At 34.1% G+C, this 17,670-nt stretch overlaps 1 protein-coding gene across 21 annotated transcripts in view; it reads left to right on the top strand.

The window, feature by feature from the left end:
- Positions 1 to 1,093: 1,093 nt before the first annotated feature.
- The window catches only part of LOC128861555 (protein phosphatase 1 regulatory subunit 12A), a 124,383-nt gene continuing 107,806 nt past the window's right edge, over positions 1,094 to 17,670 (top strand). For 5 of the 21 annotated variants that reach the window (XM_054099786.1, XM_054099774.1, XM_054099778.1 and 2 more), the window contains exons 1-3: positions 1,107 to 1,640; positions 2,715 to 3,244; positions 3,428 to 4,065. In XM_054099786.1, the coding sequence (XP_053955761.1) occupies positions 3,811 to 4,065 (255 nt within the window). In that variant the 5' untranslated portion in view covers positions 1,107 to 1,640; positions 2,715 to 3,244; positions 3,428 to 3,810. Of the gene's footprint in view, positions 1,641 to 2,714; positions 3,245 to 3,410; positions 4,066 to 17,670 lie in introns of all 21 variants that reach the window. The other 16 variants (XM_054099776.1, XM_054099773.1, XM_054099785.1 and 13 more) reach the window with 13 other exon arrangements.

Below are 17,670 nucleotides of genomic sequence, written 5' to 3'. Positions count from 1 at the left end.
AGTTGAAGATATTTATTATTCAAAAAACAAGAATTATCACAATTTTATTGCAAAAAGTACTATCCTTCAGTAAATTTGATAGAATTTCGAGAATTTAATTCTACAAAATCTGATCTTACATCATTTACTCTTGGTTTTATAATATAAAGCAACAACAATAAAACACAAGATTGCGCCTTCCGAATTCGCTGTGACGTCATCTTCTCAAATTAACAAACAAAGGAGTAAAATGACTTGTGAAAGCAATAAACTAGTAAGCGAAAGCAATAGAAGCTATCAAACACAATTATACGCACACAATTTTTTGCCACGGCGTGATCGGCAATAACACTGTATTTTTTGGTATTTCTATAATTCGTGCTTTCACACTTGAACACGCGATATTTCATTTTTATTAATTTGTTTACCTTAAAAATTAAAAATCTGAATATCATAATAATATTAGCAAGACAATCACTGAACATTTACGAATAAGTAAGTTCTCATGCTTTTGTTTGTTTAATTGAAGAGATGACGTCATCAGCTGTCGAAATCGCAAGAAATAGAGTAGAGGTTTTGGAAGGCGTCGCTTTCTGTATTCTGTACACCGGATATGTGAAATGTCTCAGCCCGTTTGATACACGCACATTTGAATTATCTTTTTTTTTTTTCAATTTTGGTTTTAATCTGTTATAACTCTAGTTGCTGAATTACTACAGTTTGCTCAATACATGTATACAAAGAAAACATATCATATTGGAGAGGCAGTTTCAAGCATTTTATTTATGTTGTACTAATGCTTTCCGAACTCACTTTGTAACAATGTTTTATTCAAATCCTCTATCTTTATCTTTAGTTGTTTTCCCTTTTTACTTATTTGGCTAATTAATTTTAATTTCAAAGAAAATATTCACTAGTGGGTTGTTTATTAAAAATATAAATTGAAAAAGAATATCAGTTTTACTTGGCCCACTTAATATCGTATTAAAAATTGTGGTTATCATTTTGCTTTTTCGAGAAGCCACCATTTTCAATGCTCACTAAACACAACTTATTATTCAAGTATTTGCAAAAAGTGTTATTCGATGCAACCCTGAAACCGAAAAGATTGAAGAAGTGGTAGAAATTGTGAAAATTTGTACGTGAAAAGATCAAAATTATCGCCGAAGTTGACGAAATCGGAAACAGGAGCAAATTCATTGGTAATTTGTAACGTGAAATTAGTGAAAAAAATGTATGTGAATATTCTTTGAAAAGCGTTTAAGTATCTGGATAGAACAAAAGGAATTAATAATTGTGTGGTGAAGCTTAACAAAGTGAAAACTAGTTTAAATAATGAATGCGGAGCACATAGAGAAAATAATCACAATCTTTTAATCGAAATAAGGGGGAACTAGCTGGAATGCAAAGTGCAGCAGAGGCAGCGTACGCCAGCGGAGCCCCAACCCCAACCTCAAAATTATACGAATAGAGATTACTTGGTCGGTCGGTTAATGTGTTGCGAAAAAGTCAAATAATCGCGAGAGGAGTGGCGGAGACGCTACAAATAAATGAGCTCGTTAGTTACGCGCAAAACGTGAAATTTAAGGACGGACTGATTACTAACATTATTGAAACTAAAAAATAGGTGATTAAAAAATACGGTTATAATATATGAAATGGTAATGCTGAAAGTGTGAATAATGTAGATGGAAAATGTTTATCAACCATGAAGAAATTAATCAATTTGGAACAATTAGGGCAAGAAATTGGTTTCACTACAGCTTAAAATATAAATTATGCTTTTAGAACAGTGTTTCAAGTGTTTTTATATCCAATTTGAAATACTTATTTGAGTATATATCTTTATGCAATCGCCTACTCTTTTTTACTAGCTGCTTCATCTTGTAATCTCTTTTGTGTTCTGTTGCCAGATTTTTATGCGGCTGTTGGATTTATGTCAGGTTGGAAACAACAACTATGCAATGCAACAGTACGGCTGGCAGCTGCGTAGCAGAGCTAGTAACGACGACGTCGACTTTGTAGATAGTTTAATTTGTTTTCCAAACAAATTTTTTGTATTCAACATATGTACATATATTGCTGAATTTGTAAAATTTGAATTTTAAGGGCTCCCATAGTAAACGCCGGCACAACTCTGTAAACAGCGCTGTCAATATTCGGCGACCGCGATCTTGCTGCTGTATTTTCATTGTTTCGGTTTATTGGACAATTTGACGCATTTGCTGTGAGCTAATTCTACGATTGGGCTGTTCAGCTAGCGGTATCTTCGGGTGTATTCGGCCCACTTTGCTGATCGGCGTTCTGTTCGGCTCCATCTGTGTGCAGTGTTAGAGTTGCCGAGAATCTGTTAACTTTGTTTATGAGCATATTAGAAGTTGTTTCTTTAATTATAGTATATAAATATTATATATAACTATATAACTATTTTCGCTGAGTGATTTTAAACAGCGTCAACCATTTTTTTTTAATTATTTATCCACATTGTTTTATCTAGAAAGCGTTTTATAGAAAAACGCCCCACAAAAAGTGTTGGCAGTACTGTTAAATGAATTGATTTTGAGTGGCATGGAGGCCGATCGTCGTTGGAGCTGCGCAGTTGCTCTGCTCCTGCCGCCATCAAAGTTGCTATTTTCCTTCTTGACAAGTGTTCTGTTTAGTTTCTATTAACGCAAGTGCTTCTGATATAACGTTTCTTATTTGTTCACATTATTTTCGAAATTTTTCAAACTTAGAAAAGCGCACTGCAGGAAAATCGATAAAAAAAAAACATTGCAAGGTGCAGTGAGCAATAACAGCCAAATAACCACGATACGAGAAAACTATTGTAATAAATAATCAAAACAAAAGTATTATGAACGAAAACGAAATTGCAAACAATTTAATTTTGTGCTACAATGAAATTTGAAAAAGAATTAGATTTTCTGCTAGTGAAGGAAAAAGAAAAAATAAACGAAAAGGTGGTGGACGCAGTCCAGCAACTAGATGTAGAAGAAGTAGGATACGATCAAAATTGACACAAAGTAAATCGAAGGAAAGGGAATATCACAAAATATCAAAGAAAAAAGCACCGGATAAAAGGTGGCAAAAGAAAGTTTAAATGCAGTGAAGTGTAAAAAAGAAATACGTTAAAGCAAAATCAAGAAGAAAAGCTGTGATGTGCAATAAAGTGCTGGCGCAGTAAACGAAGAGGAAAGATAGTAGAAGGGTGAATTTTTTCATCATTGCATGGTGTGTGAAATGAAGTGAAAGAAATCGAAAGAAGGTAAATAAGAGCAAATATGCAAGAAAGCAGAAATGTTGATTAAATCGGGCAAAGTCAACTTTCAATGACAGTTTAATACATTCATTGAAGGAATTGCACGACAAGATCAAAATTTTTATATATTTTGAAAAGAAAACTCAATTGTGCTAGAGAAAATCAGTTTTAGTTTTTACTTTATTATAGCTATTCCTCTCAATTTCACATGCTTAATGTTTCATGGATGTTATACTTAGTAGCGAAAATAAAATTTAAAAAAATTTTAAACGAAAACTCAAATTGTAAATAGCAAAAATTGTGCTGAAGAGTTTGTGGAAATTTAATTCTTATTGTAATTGAAATACGAACTGTCACAAAATACTGCCAGCTCCGCGGCGGGACGGATACATAAAGTCTGCCTTTGAGTGACTGGCAGACTGATTGGTAGGCAGGCGTACGATCCAACAAATTGATCGAAAGATTGGGTGATCAATTAATATTGTCAGCCAAGCAAAAGGGTGATAATTCATATCACCATAATATCAAAGACGAAAGTTTAGAAGAGGCAAGGAATCAAAAAAGCTTTCAAAATGACATCTCTGGATGTGCGCAACAATTCGGCGGTTATGAAGCGGGCCGAGCAACTGAAACGCTGGGAGGAATCAGATACAAATCGTCAACCGCCAACGCCACGTCCCGAGCGTGGACGAAAAATCAAATTCTCCTCCGGCTGTGTCTTTTTAGCAGCATGCATGTCTGGCGACAAGGAGGAAGTTCTAAAGTTGCTGGAAAATGGTGCCGATATCAATACAGCCAATGTTGACGGATTAACTGCCCTACATCAGGTGAGATATAAAAATAATATTTTTCTAGAAAACATAACACATAAATATTTCACAAAGGATTGGTGTCCACTTCTATTCAAATATATCACGGTTCTATAATCAATAGATTATTTACATGGTAAAATATTTGTGTTATTCAAGCAATGGAAATATTTGCCCGAAAAATACTGAATTCCTAGCTATAATAGATAAAACAAATTCTTCTTTCCATTTATTTTCGACCAGAGCATATCTTGTTCCAAATATCCGTCGCATCTCACTAGAAAAACTAGTTTTCGTAGAATGCCCCCATTCTTCCCCATTTTCTACGTCCTTGCTTGTAGCAGAAATACATTTTGCCTTCTTCTCTTCGTTTGTGTATTGCTTTATTAATATTAATTTTTTCACTACCCTTTCTTATGTAATTAGTGCTACTTTCGATGTCAAAAATTCTAATCGGCATTCCTTTTGAGTTGTCCCCTATATATGTAACATTACTAACAATTAACATTCCCTTTGCTCTCGAAAACTGTTTCTTGACGAAAGTCAGTGGAAATCTGTATAAGAGAATTCCGTACATACTATCTATGTATGTAAAACAGCCTATATGTATATGCAAACACGTGAATGTACCAATTGCGTCAATTTACCTGAGGTTTATTTGAAAATTTACGCTATGACACAATATAATCCCTTAATATCTGCAGACTTTCCCCTCTTCCAATTCAACTGTCTACACATCCATTGCCATCATCAACCGACCATAGGTTCTGGCGCGTTTCGATGGCAGAAGCCATAGCGCCAAATTAACAAATTCGTTTCTAATGCAAACAGACGATTTACAAACCCACCAAAAAATAGAAGCTATTTTTAACTATGAAATTATTTCGCGAGCGCGCTTCGTCGTATAGTTTTCGCAAATCATTTATGTACGTTTGGTGCAAAGAAATATATAATTTTTTTTTTTTAATTTTGTTCATTACGCGTATGTTTTGTTCAGTTTACAACGCGTATGGGGTTTTTCTCAATTAGTTTTCATTTTCTTTTTCACGCTGCGTGGCTAAGATGTTGCATACAGAAGGCAGCCGCCAAAAGCCTAAAAACATTTGAAAGACGTTTAAAAATGGTGGGAAATCGAAAGGGAAACGAGCTGAAAGTTTGCTACTGGCTGCAATAGTAATTGTAAAATCTGCTTTGTTTATTTTACATTGAATAAGCAAAAGTTCCACAGGAAAATTTTTATTTTTCTCTTTATTTTATTTGAAAATTATTATTAGATCTATCGACGCTTGAACACCCACTAATTAATAACATTAGTAAACTGTTATCCTACTTACTTTAGTCAATATATTTTTTTTGAATTTTTAGGAATAACAATGATCCATTTTATGTATTGCTGTTTTCAAGTTTTTCAAAAGTGTTACGGAGGTGTTACTTATGTGCATTAGTTAAAACTAGGTATAGGGTTATTCAATAGGTGCTCTTCAACTTTTTTTCGATAGGGAGGGCGAACGACGCAATATTTTTTATTTTTCGCTTGTCATTTGTAAACTTCATTAGTATACATTTCATCATGGAACGCTACACACTTGAGCAACGATTGCAAATCGTGCAAATTTTTTATGAAAATAATCATTCTGTTGCTGCTACTTACGGCCATTTTACGGTCCATTTAACAAGCCGTCCCGTTTTGGGGTTATGTGAAGTCATTGGACTACAGTAACAAGTCGGCGACGATTTGTGAGCTCAGAGCCAATATTGAACGCGAAATTGCTGGAATTTCGGGCGATTTATGCAAAAGAGTGGTCGAAAATTGGGTTCAACGATTGGACTTCGTAAAACGTGCACGCGGTGGTAATGCAAAAGAAATCGAATTTCATACTTAAATGTATATGTTCAAACTCGATAATAAAAAAAAATTAGTTAAAAAAGTCACACCGTTTTTGTTTTATTCAAAAAAGTTCAAAAGTTGAAGCGCTCTTACTGAAAAACCCTATATAATAACATATCGGCGCTAAACCAAAACATTTTTAAAATGTTGGTGCTTTCTATCATTAATTTCACGAAAGTAAATATACTAAGGGACCAAATTTCACCTTTTCTTCACTTACAGTATTATATTTAAAAAAATGTTGCATGCATGAAGAGCATCACTCAAAAACTACTATCGAATTTAAAATTTGTTTACATGGGAGTCGGATTTATATTACACAGGTCTTCTAAAATTAAAAAGTTTGATAGCGTTCGTCAAAGTTTTAACTTAAAAATCAATTTTTAAAACTGTTTTGAAGCTAAGAATGCGTACCATTATGCCATTTAGGAAAAACTGTTGGCCCTACGCAAAATTAAAAAAAAATGACAAGAGGTGGCAAGTTTTTGGGACATTAACTAATTAAAAAGGCCATAAATTTAGTTGGGAAAATTAGTTTTATTTAATTCAAAAAAAAAAAGGGTGTGAAGAGATAATAATATATTACAAAATTAAGAATCAATTTACTTCAGACGGTCCAGGAACGATCCGCAAGCTGCCCGAATATGACTTCCAGGTATTTTGGCCCACTCGGGACAATGGCTTTTTTCAGCGCCTCGAGACTGGTGAATCTTTTAGTTCGGTCCTTGCTCTCCAAAATGGCCCAAAGAGAATAATCCATCGGGTTCGCGTCTGGTGAATTTGAGAGGAATGTGTGGACGTTATGAAGTTAAATAAACCCTATCGTTTTGGAAGTTTACGAATTGCTCAACTTAAAAAATTTTCTCGTTAGAAAACGCAAAATTTGGAAATTCACCGTTTCGGCCAAACTAAGCAACTCCTTTGCTCTCTCAAGTCTGACTTTTTGCTGTTTGGTGTGAGATCATGCGCGTTTTGGATCTTGTAAAGCTTGACTTTGAGATAATTTTTCTGTATGCTGCGGGTGCTATGGTTAGATATTTTCAGTTCTTTCGCCATTTGCTGGCACTTCGTCGGGGATTTCGCTCAAATCGTTTTTTCACTTTTTGAACCATTTGACGTGACGGAAGAGGAAGGCAGAACCAGTTTCAGTTGTCCGCATATCAGACATCGGTGTCCCCTTGACCGTTGTTAAAGGGAAACTGCACAGTTTCTTTCTCAAAAAAGCGTAAGACAGATTGAGGTCTGTATCATCGTGTGCTATCTCAAAAGCACTAAACACTAAAAAACCTCCATAGGACAGAAACAGGATGCTTAAGGTGATGGAAATTCATCGCCAATCAAACTCCAAACTCATTGCGGTGTTCACAGGACTTCCGTACAACCCCCATTGCAGAAGCCGTGGGGATCCTGCAGACAAACTGTTGAGCACTGAAAGCAGCAAAAGTCGGGCTGCGGCGGCTAGGCGCTTGAAATTCCTTAGCGTCTCCTTTGGGGATGGCATGAGGAAATTCTCCAGCACTGGATGGCTGTAGATGGTTTCTCGTCCTTAAATTTTTCGCAGGTAATGGTCCACATTATGGTGTCAGTACTACTTGTAGTGTACCGGGGGTACTCTTGCCATCTTACGTCAAGGGGTAGACATTGCAGTCTTTTGATGACCACCTCCATGATGCTCGTGCATCAGCTGCGCTAGTGGTCTCAAATTGGTTACACTTCGAGTGCCAGACCCTGTATAAGAATGCAGGCTTAAGTTCTAATGGAGTTACAGCGGTACACCTTTGCTCAATTTCGCCCCAACCTAAAGTAAAGGAGATTCACATCGAAAGTTCGTCAAGGGAATGAACGCGTCTAAACAATGGCCAAGTGATCATTTATCGTTTATTCTCTTCCACATTTAAGTAAGCTCCGCATTTTTATTTTACGTTAAACCAAAAGTAGAATTGAATAACATTTTCAGCTAGCTCCCTGTTAGGTTATTTGAATATCAGCGTAAAACATTATTTATAAAACATTATATTATGTAACTATTATTAAAAAATGTTTATGCTGGGATAGTTCTTAACAATATAAATCCGAGCTGTTTTTGGTGAAATATTTATAAGCAATTTCGGAGGTCTGCTCTTACTAGAAATTTTATATCAATGGAGCGCTTCCTTCCGCTCTAGGTCACATCCGTACGGTATTTTGCTTTTATGAAAAGTTTTATACGGTATATGCCGAAACTTATGCAGCAGTTTTCCAAAGCCGTAGAGGTAGTTTTCTATTAGGCATATACGCATACTCGTAAATATCTATACTCGAATAAGGCGTTCAGCAGTTACATATTTTCTGAACTAAATTTTTCTGATTCCAGACAAGATTTCCGACTGTGCTTACACAAATATTATATTCACGTTTGTACAAAAAAATGCGACATTGCATTCGGGAGTTAATTAAAATGGCATTAACCTGGGGTTTGAATGACACGGCCACCTTTCGTTGGCGTCTAATATTTGATTTTATTAAAAAAATAAAATTTCACATTTCACGCCACCGCATGGACAACTACATACATAAGTACAATACAGTTACGACATTGGCATTGATGAAATCAAAAACAAGGTGGTTTCATGGCATTGCCGTTGAAGGTGGGTGGGTTTATCACTTGGTCATTTGGTTGTTTAATTTGCTAGCATATGAAAAGTGGCGAAAACAATGTTTTTTTGGAATTTTACATTTAGAAAATTCAGAAAAATATGTTAACATTTTTTGATTTGTTTTTGTTTTGAATTTCGCTACATTTTTGAAACGTTTGAATACATTTTTTTCTATTTTGTATTTACCAATAGATGTGTTTTTCCTCTTTTAATTGGTTGCTGTACTCGAGCACTTAGGAACCTGAAGTTAATATTTGATTTTAACACTTATACTGTTTATTTTCATTATATAGACGAAAAAATATTTTTATTTTTTCATTCTTTGGATTCAAATGAGGGTAAGGATTTCGCTCCTCGCTTAGTTGATTCCACGTTACCGTAAATCTGTACACTAACAACAATAACAACAAGGGGTTCGTTCAAAGCCCGTGTTTCTCGTTTCGTTATACCGAAAGATCGGTCGGCAACACTATGTACTAAATGCAGAGGTGTGTCCTACATCAGACCGTTAACCGTCTCTCAGCGATTTTGAAGGAATCAGCCTATTGGCTGACGTAGCTGGGGTCATGATAGCGGTTTGTTTACGAAACAACTGAGATTCTGTTAATGATATACGAAAAAAATCAACACAGCCATTGGTCATATGACTTGTTGCCGTCTGAATAACGATTGATTGTGCGAGTGTATGAATAGTTGTGCAATGAGCGGGCAGAATTTTCTTGCCGAGTACCCGCTGACATTGCAGCCGAAGTTACTCTCACAATTTTGCTTCAGATCGCCAAACCTGGTTATCTATCATCCCTCGGTTGGCAACACCTATTGGGAATTTTTTGGGAATTTACGATATTGAATACAAAATGTGTTTAAGATTCAATCACTTGCGTAGGCGGAATTTGAGAGATATTTATTAAACATTTTTTCAGGATGCCGCCCTTCCATATTCCAGGCTTTTTCAAATGCACGCCTTGAACCACGAGAATACCGAAGGCTCTTTGTTGAAATTTATTTTATTTTTCTGAGCACGTGGATAGGTATGAGTGTATGTATGTGAATGTGTAATTTTTGTTTTTTTTTGTTATATGAGATTTTTGTATTTGCTTTTTGGCAACAAAAAATTGCATTAAAACACAAACAAAAACAAAAAAAAACAGCAATAAACGTTTGTTGACGTGTTTTATAGCCTTGGCCTGGTTCTAGGCGATTTTCTATCACAAATCAAACATTTCACAGGAGGCAAAAGCTGCAGTTAGTGGCAGAGCAACAGCAACTATAATATCTACAAAACATCGCAAAAACAGCGTAATTTCATTTGAACTTAATTTGATTTAGCTTTGTATGTATTTGTTTGCTTTATTTTCCTCATTTTTTTTTCTTTGATAAATGTTTCTTTAGTGTAATTTCTGATTTTGTACTATAGTATATTTGTCGCATTTTGTTTTTGAAATATTGAATTTGTGATGGTCGCTTTTATCTAAAAATGCACAAATCTCTAGATTCATTCGACTTAATGATTTACACAAAGAAGCTTTAGCTCAAAGGCTGTTGAAATAGACGTAAATACGTACATATGTGCATTAATTTGAAGGAACATTTTATAATTATAAAAAAATCGTGTTCGAGAAATTTTTGTATCATATTACTTTTGTTTTCAATTTAATATATACCAACAAATCGTTTAATGTTGAAATTGAAATTAAAGGGAAAAAACATCGCCGCCGAATTTTATTTGGTCCCACTGCTAGTGTTTTAATTAATTATAATAATAATAGTAATAATAATAAGCAGTAGCAGGCTAAGTTACATATGAGGGCGAAATTTTTTTAACTGCCGTACTATAAACTTCATAGCAGGCAGAGTTATAACGATGATTACCTATTTCTGGAATCTTATGTTGCCCATTCTGAGACAAAAAGATGTTAAGATCTTCTCAACAACGCTAATAGCTCATTTTGCTTCCTTCGTCTATATTCGCGGATATTCGCTCGCTTTTAATGACATCTTCAATATGCTGACTGATACAGCCGGCGAAATAAACTATAGTACCACAACATTTTTATCAATTTGACTACCATTTTTCTAATTTTCATACATTTTTTTTAATAAAAATATAGTTTATTCTACAATAAATGTCATATAAATCAAAGTTGAAAACTTTGTACAAACTTTTTAGAAATTTCAGAAAATTTTCATAAAAATTTTAAACTTTTTAACGAATACTGAACATTTTTGTAACTGTGATTTATATGTTGAGCTATATTTATACAAAAATTAAAGAAAAAAAAAACCAAATGAAGAGTATTCAAATTTGGTCGCGTTGCTTTGTTTGCCCATAAGTGCATGTTTGGCTATTGGCTGTATCGCTCGGAAATCTTGAAGCGACCATAATTATGCCTTTTAATAAAAAGTATTGTTTTCACTGTTTAAATTAGAGCGCCTGAAGGTTCTCACCACAATTTTTCCCAACACTGTATTTTTTTTCATTTTGGAAATAATGTTGAAATATGTTGTCATTTATGCGTATATAATTTTTATAATACGTGGGTTTAATGCTTTATAATATTTTTATAACTTTCATATTATGTAGGTAGACAAGACGTGTTCCGAGTATAAACCAAATCGTACCGCAAACCTTTTTGATAATATTTAATTAATTCTTCGTAGGTTAATTCTTCGTGAACTAAATCAAACTATAGACACGATTTTTATAAATATCCGTACTTTAGCGCCATTTAGAGGCTCTGGACACCTTCCCTGACTTCCCGACCACAGCTTAGCTATCAATTGCACTTTTTAGGAGTGTACAAACAAACTAAAGGAGGACGCATTAAAGTTAAAGGAAGAGTCAACTAATCGATCAATTTATTCTTATGCGCAATATGAAAACTACATGTGTCTATGTATATATTTTTCTTTTCATTCTGTCTATGTATATATTTTTATTCTGCCCTAAAATAAAGCTTCCTGCTTTCTCTATTCTGTGTGCCACAAAATTTTGAATCAAGGTTAAACATTAATTTTAATCAGGATTAAATATTTAACAACACAAAATTTTTAAGTAGGATAAAAAATTGAAGAAATATGTATCAAAAATTAAATTTGTGGTTCAATTGAAAAGTTAAGTCACTGTGTTTACTTAAAAAAATTATGTTCTTAAATTTAGTTATTTATATCTTTGAATGCCGCTCAATTTATGAGCAATAACTTGTTTCGTGTAATAAAAATGTATAACATTTATAAAGAGTTTTCTAAATATCTCAATGAAGGCGTTGAGTAGTTCACTAGTCCTCCTGTTAATCATTTTAACGACTTTAATTTAAATTTAAAAGTTACCAATTATTTCCAATTTATGCGCCTATCCCATCAAATTTAACACTACTTATTGTATTGCATCATTCTCAAAAATTTCGCAAATTTTATTTCTGTACTAAGTGATCGTGTTTCTTAAAATATGCTATAGGCATCTCTATCGCTGCAATTTAAAGTTAATTGTTGTTCTGGCTAACGTTTCGCTTTATAACTTGGCGCTGAAAATGATGACGACAAGCGTGTGTGAAATATTTTCTTATTATAACAAATATTTAGACGTTTCACAAATCCAAAGTTTTTCGACAAAACGGCAAAGGACGCAACAACACCAACTAGAGGGGAATGATGTGTATAGAGAGCAGAAGTTGGCAACAGTTGTCCAACGGCAAATCAGTGGCAGTGATAGCCATGGTGATGGCAATAGTGTAGCATAAATTTTCACACATTTGACGCGTAAAATATGAAGTTGTTGTTTTGAAATATTTCTCCTAACACTTGCTACATTTCACCCAAACCGTAGGTGTTGGCTCATTAAGCTAAAGGAATACGCTCAATGTGCCATCTTATTCTTCTTCCCACCTATGGAGAAGGACGCTTGCGCCATATGTACATCTGCTGCTGAATGATTTGTTTAATCCAAAAAAAAAATTCGAAACTGTTGCAAAAATTTTATTGAGTACAAGAGAAGGGAAAACTCTAGCACACTGGAAGCCAGCTAAACTCTTACATACATACTCGTACCGTAGCAGCCGAGTGAGTGAGCGTATGTTGCGGAAGTGTGCATTGGGACGACGAGCGAAAAGCGTCGAAAAAGCCACGCCTCACCAGCATGCGATGTGCCGCAATTAATGTTAATGGCTGGCTGTCTGGGTTTTTGTACACTTTTCCGACATGCGAATAGATCAGTTGCCGTACACGCCGAAACACATTTGGTTTTATATGGCTCGCTTTGCTTTAAATGATGTACGATTAGCTGGAGCGCCTTCATCACTTCCTTGAACTAAACGAATTCTATTCTAGAACTTTATTGTTTTGCAAACATAAATATCATACATATTATATGTACATATATACGAACATACACTATAGAGTATAGACTTATAATAATTTGTATAAAGTATTACAATTATTCATTGCGTATGCTTTAAAATCCAATTGTTTAGTGACCCAGATGAGATCTCAGAATAGATAATGATTGGACTGGTTATAGCCGTTTTGTTTTAATTCCGTTTTTACTCCCACATGCTTGTAAGCCTACCGCATAGGCATACATATGTACATATATCAATTTGATTTTACTCCAATACTCTGCATTGTGGGTGATGTTCGTACGTATCGCATTTTGCATGTGAAGATCATTAAGTAAATTTAAAAATGTTTATAATTTATTTACGAATTCATTCACAATCAAAATTAGCGGTCACTGTAGCGGAATATTTAGTGCGTGACTACCATTCGGGAGTGCGTAGGTTCGAATCTCCGTGCATGAAATACAGTAAAATCATAGAAAACTTTTTTTTTTTGCGGTCTCCCTTCTGCAGGCAATGGCAAACCTCCGAGTGCATCTCTGCAATGGAAAAGCTCCTCATAAAAAATAGTTTGACATTCGGATTCTTAAAAAGGATACCCACTTCTCTGTATTTGAGACTTTTTTCATTAGGTTTTTTAAAATTAAAAATGTTTTTAATCTGTATCAGTCTTAATGTCTAAGTAAAGTATCAACTCTTCATGTACAAAAGTTAATAAAATAAACAAATTATTGGCGAGCGCACTTCTGTTGCACTCTGATGTGGGAATGCACTCCCATGCTGTCCTGGCCTTTTCAAATAACTGATCCAAATTTGTGATATTCTGCGCACTGAGTGCATTTTTTACGTTGTTCAAACGATGTTCTATAAGAAAATATTCGGAGTTCGATTACCATTAAGGGTCCCGGTGGTCTAGAGCTCGAAGATTTAGGGTATTCTCAGGAATTTTTTTTTACAACAAATATCGTTTAAAATTTTTAGGCTTTTAATTTAACTTCTTTTACATACAAAAATGAATTTTTTTTTTTTAATTCTAATAATTTAAAAAATGGCGCTGAAGTAGTCCCTTCCGAAAAATTGGACCTGGACGGTGTTGTCAGTTTGGCTCTTCTAACGGGTGATTTTTTATCTATTATCTTTTTAAACAGTGGGTTTAAACAGCTGACGCACGTTTCGTGTTTTGTTTCACTGTCAAACATCTTCAGTTTGGTCTATAATTTAACCATGAATCGTCTTACAAACGAACAACGCTTGCAAATCATTGAATTTTATTATAAAAATGCGTGTTAGGAAAGTTTAAGTTGGCCGAAGATCCACTTTTTTTTATCGAAAAATTGTGTTCAGTGACGAAGCTCGTTTTTATATCAATGGGTACGTAAATAAGTAGAATTGTCGATTTTGGAGTGAAGATCAGCCAGAAGAATTGCAAGAGCTACCAATGTATTCAGAAAAGGTCACAGTTTGGTGCGGTTTATGGGCTGGAGGTATCATTGGACCGTACTTCTTCAAAGATCCTGCAAATCGTAACGTAACTGTGAGTGGTGAGCGTACCGTGAAATGATATCCAACTGTTTGAGCTTGATTTGCATGACATGTGGTTCCAGCAAGACGGTGCCACATGCCACACAGCACTCGTAACAACGGACTTGTTGAGAGGTGAGTTCAGTGAACATTTTATTTCACGTTCGGGACCTGTCAATTGGCCACCTTTATCGCGCGATATAAGGCCTTTAGATTATTTTTTGTGGGGCTATGTTAAGGCGCATGTCTGTTCAGACAAGCCTGCTTCAATTAACGCATTGGAAGACAACATTAAAGCATTTATATGTGAGATACCGGCCGAAACATTGGAAAGAGTATGCCAAAATTGGACTAAGCGGATGGACCATTTGAAGCGCAGTCGCGGTCAAGATTTGCATGAAATAATCTTCAAACATTAAATTATATGGACTGTACTATCGACTTAAATAAAAATTTCATGCATTTTTCTGAATTTTACGAGTGTTTTTTTGAAAAATTTTCCTATAACTCTTAAAAAATCACCCTTTAGTGAGCAGAAGCAAGAATTATGTATGACGGAAGCTTCGGAAACCTTCGGAGATCTTTGTGTGCCTTCAAGATTCCAAGACCTTAACATTCATTATTTTTATTACTAAAATTATTAATTTCTGCCTGTGTCTTAAATATTTCAAAAGTTATGCATCGACACTCGTCGAACTTGATCAAAAAGTTCACTTTTCTATAGCTCTTAAAAAATCACCCTTTAGTTTGAGGTACAGGAGCGCGCGGACCACTCTCTACCTAGTTAATGGACTGTAGAAGCTGTAATATTGGGATTTTCTGCATGAAAATTTCACAGTATATTCTTAAGATTCTATATTTCGAAATATTGAAAAAACGAAAAATCGATTTTTGGAAATTTCTAGACCACCAGGTTCTCTTAAAAGTGTTAAACTTTACGATAAAAATGTCAATTGTATGTTAATACATATATTCATATTGGTGTTGCTATATCGCAAAATTTAGGTAACAACCCTGGTATTAAAAAATATTTTTTTATTCTGCTATTTGTAAATGTATAACGTATTGCTTACTTTAGACCTTTTTTCTTTCTTCATTAAAACATTTTCTCGTGATTTATTTACATTCGTACGATTTGTTTAAAGATTTTATTTATAGATTTATTAACTCAGAAAAATGTAAAATTTGCAGAATTCAATATTCCTTGGGAAAATTGTAAATTTGCGCCACAAATAAGCAAACATTTGAAATGCTTCATTTAATTTTTGGGCATTCAATAATTTTCTTCGATGGAATTTGGACATTTCCAACAAATATTTTAAACGTGCGCAATTGGGCATATTATCGTATGTATGTGTGTATGTATGTATTGTTGTATATTTACTTTAGCATTTAATAAAAAATCTTTCGAAATTGCTGCTGTATTGGCATATAAGTGCAATAATTCGTAATTTCAAAATTCACGGGAAATACAACCCCAAATTTCCGCCCCGTCTTCTCACTTGCAGTTACACGTTTACTTAAACATATACACCTGGGTTCAAGAAAATAGCAGCGCGACATTTTCCAAAGTTTTGGGCATTTTTTTTTTTTTATAAAAATATACATGGTTATACAGTAACAAAAATCATATAAGAGAATTTCAAAGTTTCTAACCAAAATTTTTAGAAAAATAAATTTGGGCAAGGTGAAAGTTGATATTTGAAATAGGGTTTTTTAGTTGTAGTTGTCGTTAATTTAACTGTGGCATGAACTACATATAATAAAAGAAAGAAACAAATAATAAAATATAAATATGTAATAAAAACTTGTCATTATGTAGCGCTGCTACTATTGTGCACACAGGTATACATACATATGTATGTATGTATGCATCTGTGCTGCAGTCTTCTCTACAGGCAATTGCGAAATTTTGTGCGTGCATTGCGTTTCATTGGAGTTCATCGCATAATTTTCTTCTTCTTCTCTTCATCTCCGCATCTATAGCAAATGGTTTTGTACTGGCTATTGTAAGTGTAGTCGCATGTTTGTTGTTGCATGTGTCAGCACTGCTGCAACAATTGTGGCAGTGGCATTATGCGTAGTCTGTCAAAATGTTTATTGGCACAAAAACTATATAAAATGCTACTTTGTTCAAAGTATTGCCTTTTGCTGTTGTTGTTCATTTTTTTTTGTTCTGTTTTTTTTTTTTTTTAATTCTTTTTGGCTGTGATGTGTTGCGTGAAACCTTCTTGCTTTATTTTTCGTGATTTGTAGTAACATTCCGCTGTTCGGTTGCATTGTTTTTTCGCTTCGTTGTTTCATTATTGTTTTTCACATCGAACGATCGATATTTTTCATGACGTTGGTATTTCATTTCATTTCTAATTGCATTGATGACGTAAGACTCTACAATTTCTGAAGAACTTGTGCATATGCGTACAACATAAATTTAATTTCTGTTTAACTTCATACATATAAACTGAGCATTATACTATATACGAAAATCAATCATTCTTTTTCTGCCCTAATTTTTTTGAGGTATTTACCTTGTCATTGAAATGCAAGCGTCATGTCGTAAATAATATCATTGCATGGTCAGTGCTATTTACATATAAGAGAGCTATAAACATAAATACACAGTTTTTCATCAAGTCGATCCTGGCATATTTTGCGGAAGCTAATATTGGGCAAAAATAATTTACTAATATACTTAGAGGAATACTTCAGTATCCTAAAGCAGTACAATTTTACTTCTTAATACAATATTTTGGAAAAAGAATTTATTACTTAGAGGAAAATTGCACTATCCTAAATTATGTAGGACACTTTTATTTGTTACAGGAACTCGTTAATTTAATATTCCAATATGGCTATGGCTCTAACGAAAAGAGACAATCTAGAGTTGGATGATGAACTAAATTGAAATAGGGAATACTATTCGGCAAACAAATTTAGCTCGTTACCCCTCATCCGACATTTCTTCAATTCTTCGTTGCTCCACAAATAGTACGATATCTTGAGACTTCAAAATAAGAAGAAAACTATTTATTTAAGCCTTACAGACTAGTTGAAAATACCAAATAGGGTTAACCTAAATATTTGTAAGCTTGTTTTAACATCAAAATTGCTACTGCAGCTATTAATATACATAATCGTTTTGATCTTCTGATAGGCTCGCTAATAAGTGCATTTTTTTTAATTTTAATTTATTCAATCCATAATATTAGCTTAGGTTGAAGCGGTTGTCCTTTGGGACACACTT

Source organism: Anastrepha ludens, chromosome 4, assembly GCF_028408465.1.
Source record: "Anastrepha ludens isolate Willacy chromosome 4, idAnaLude1.1, whole genome shotgun sequence".
Classification (NCBI taxonomy): Eukaryota; Metazoa; Arthropoda; class Insecta; order Diptera; family Tephritidae; genus Anastrepha; species Anastrepha ludens.
This window is presented reverse-complemented; position numbering and strand designations above follow the sequence as displayed.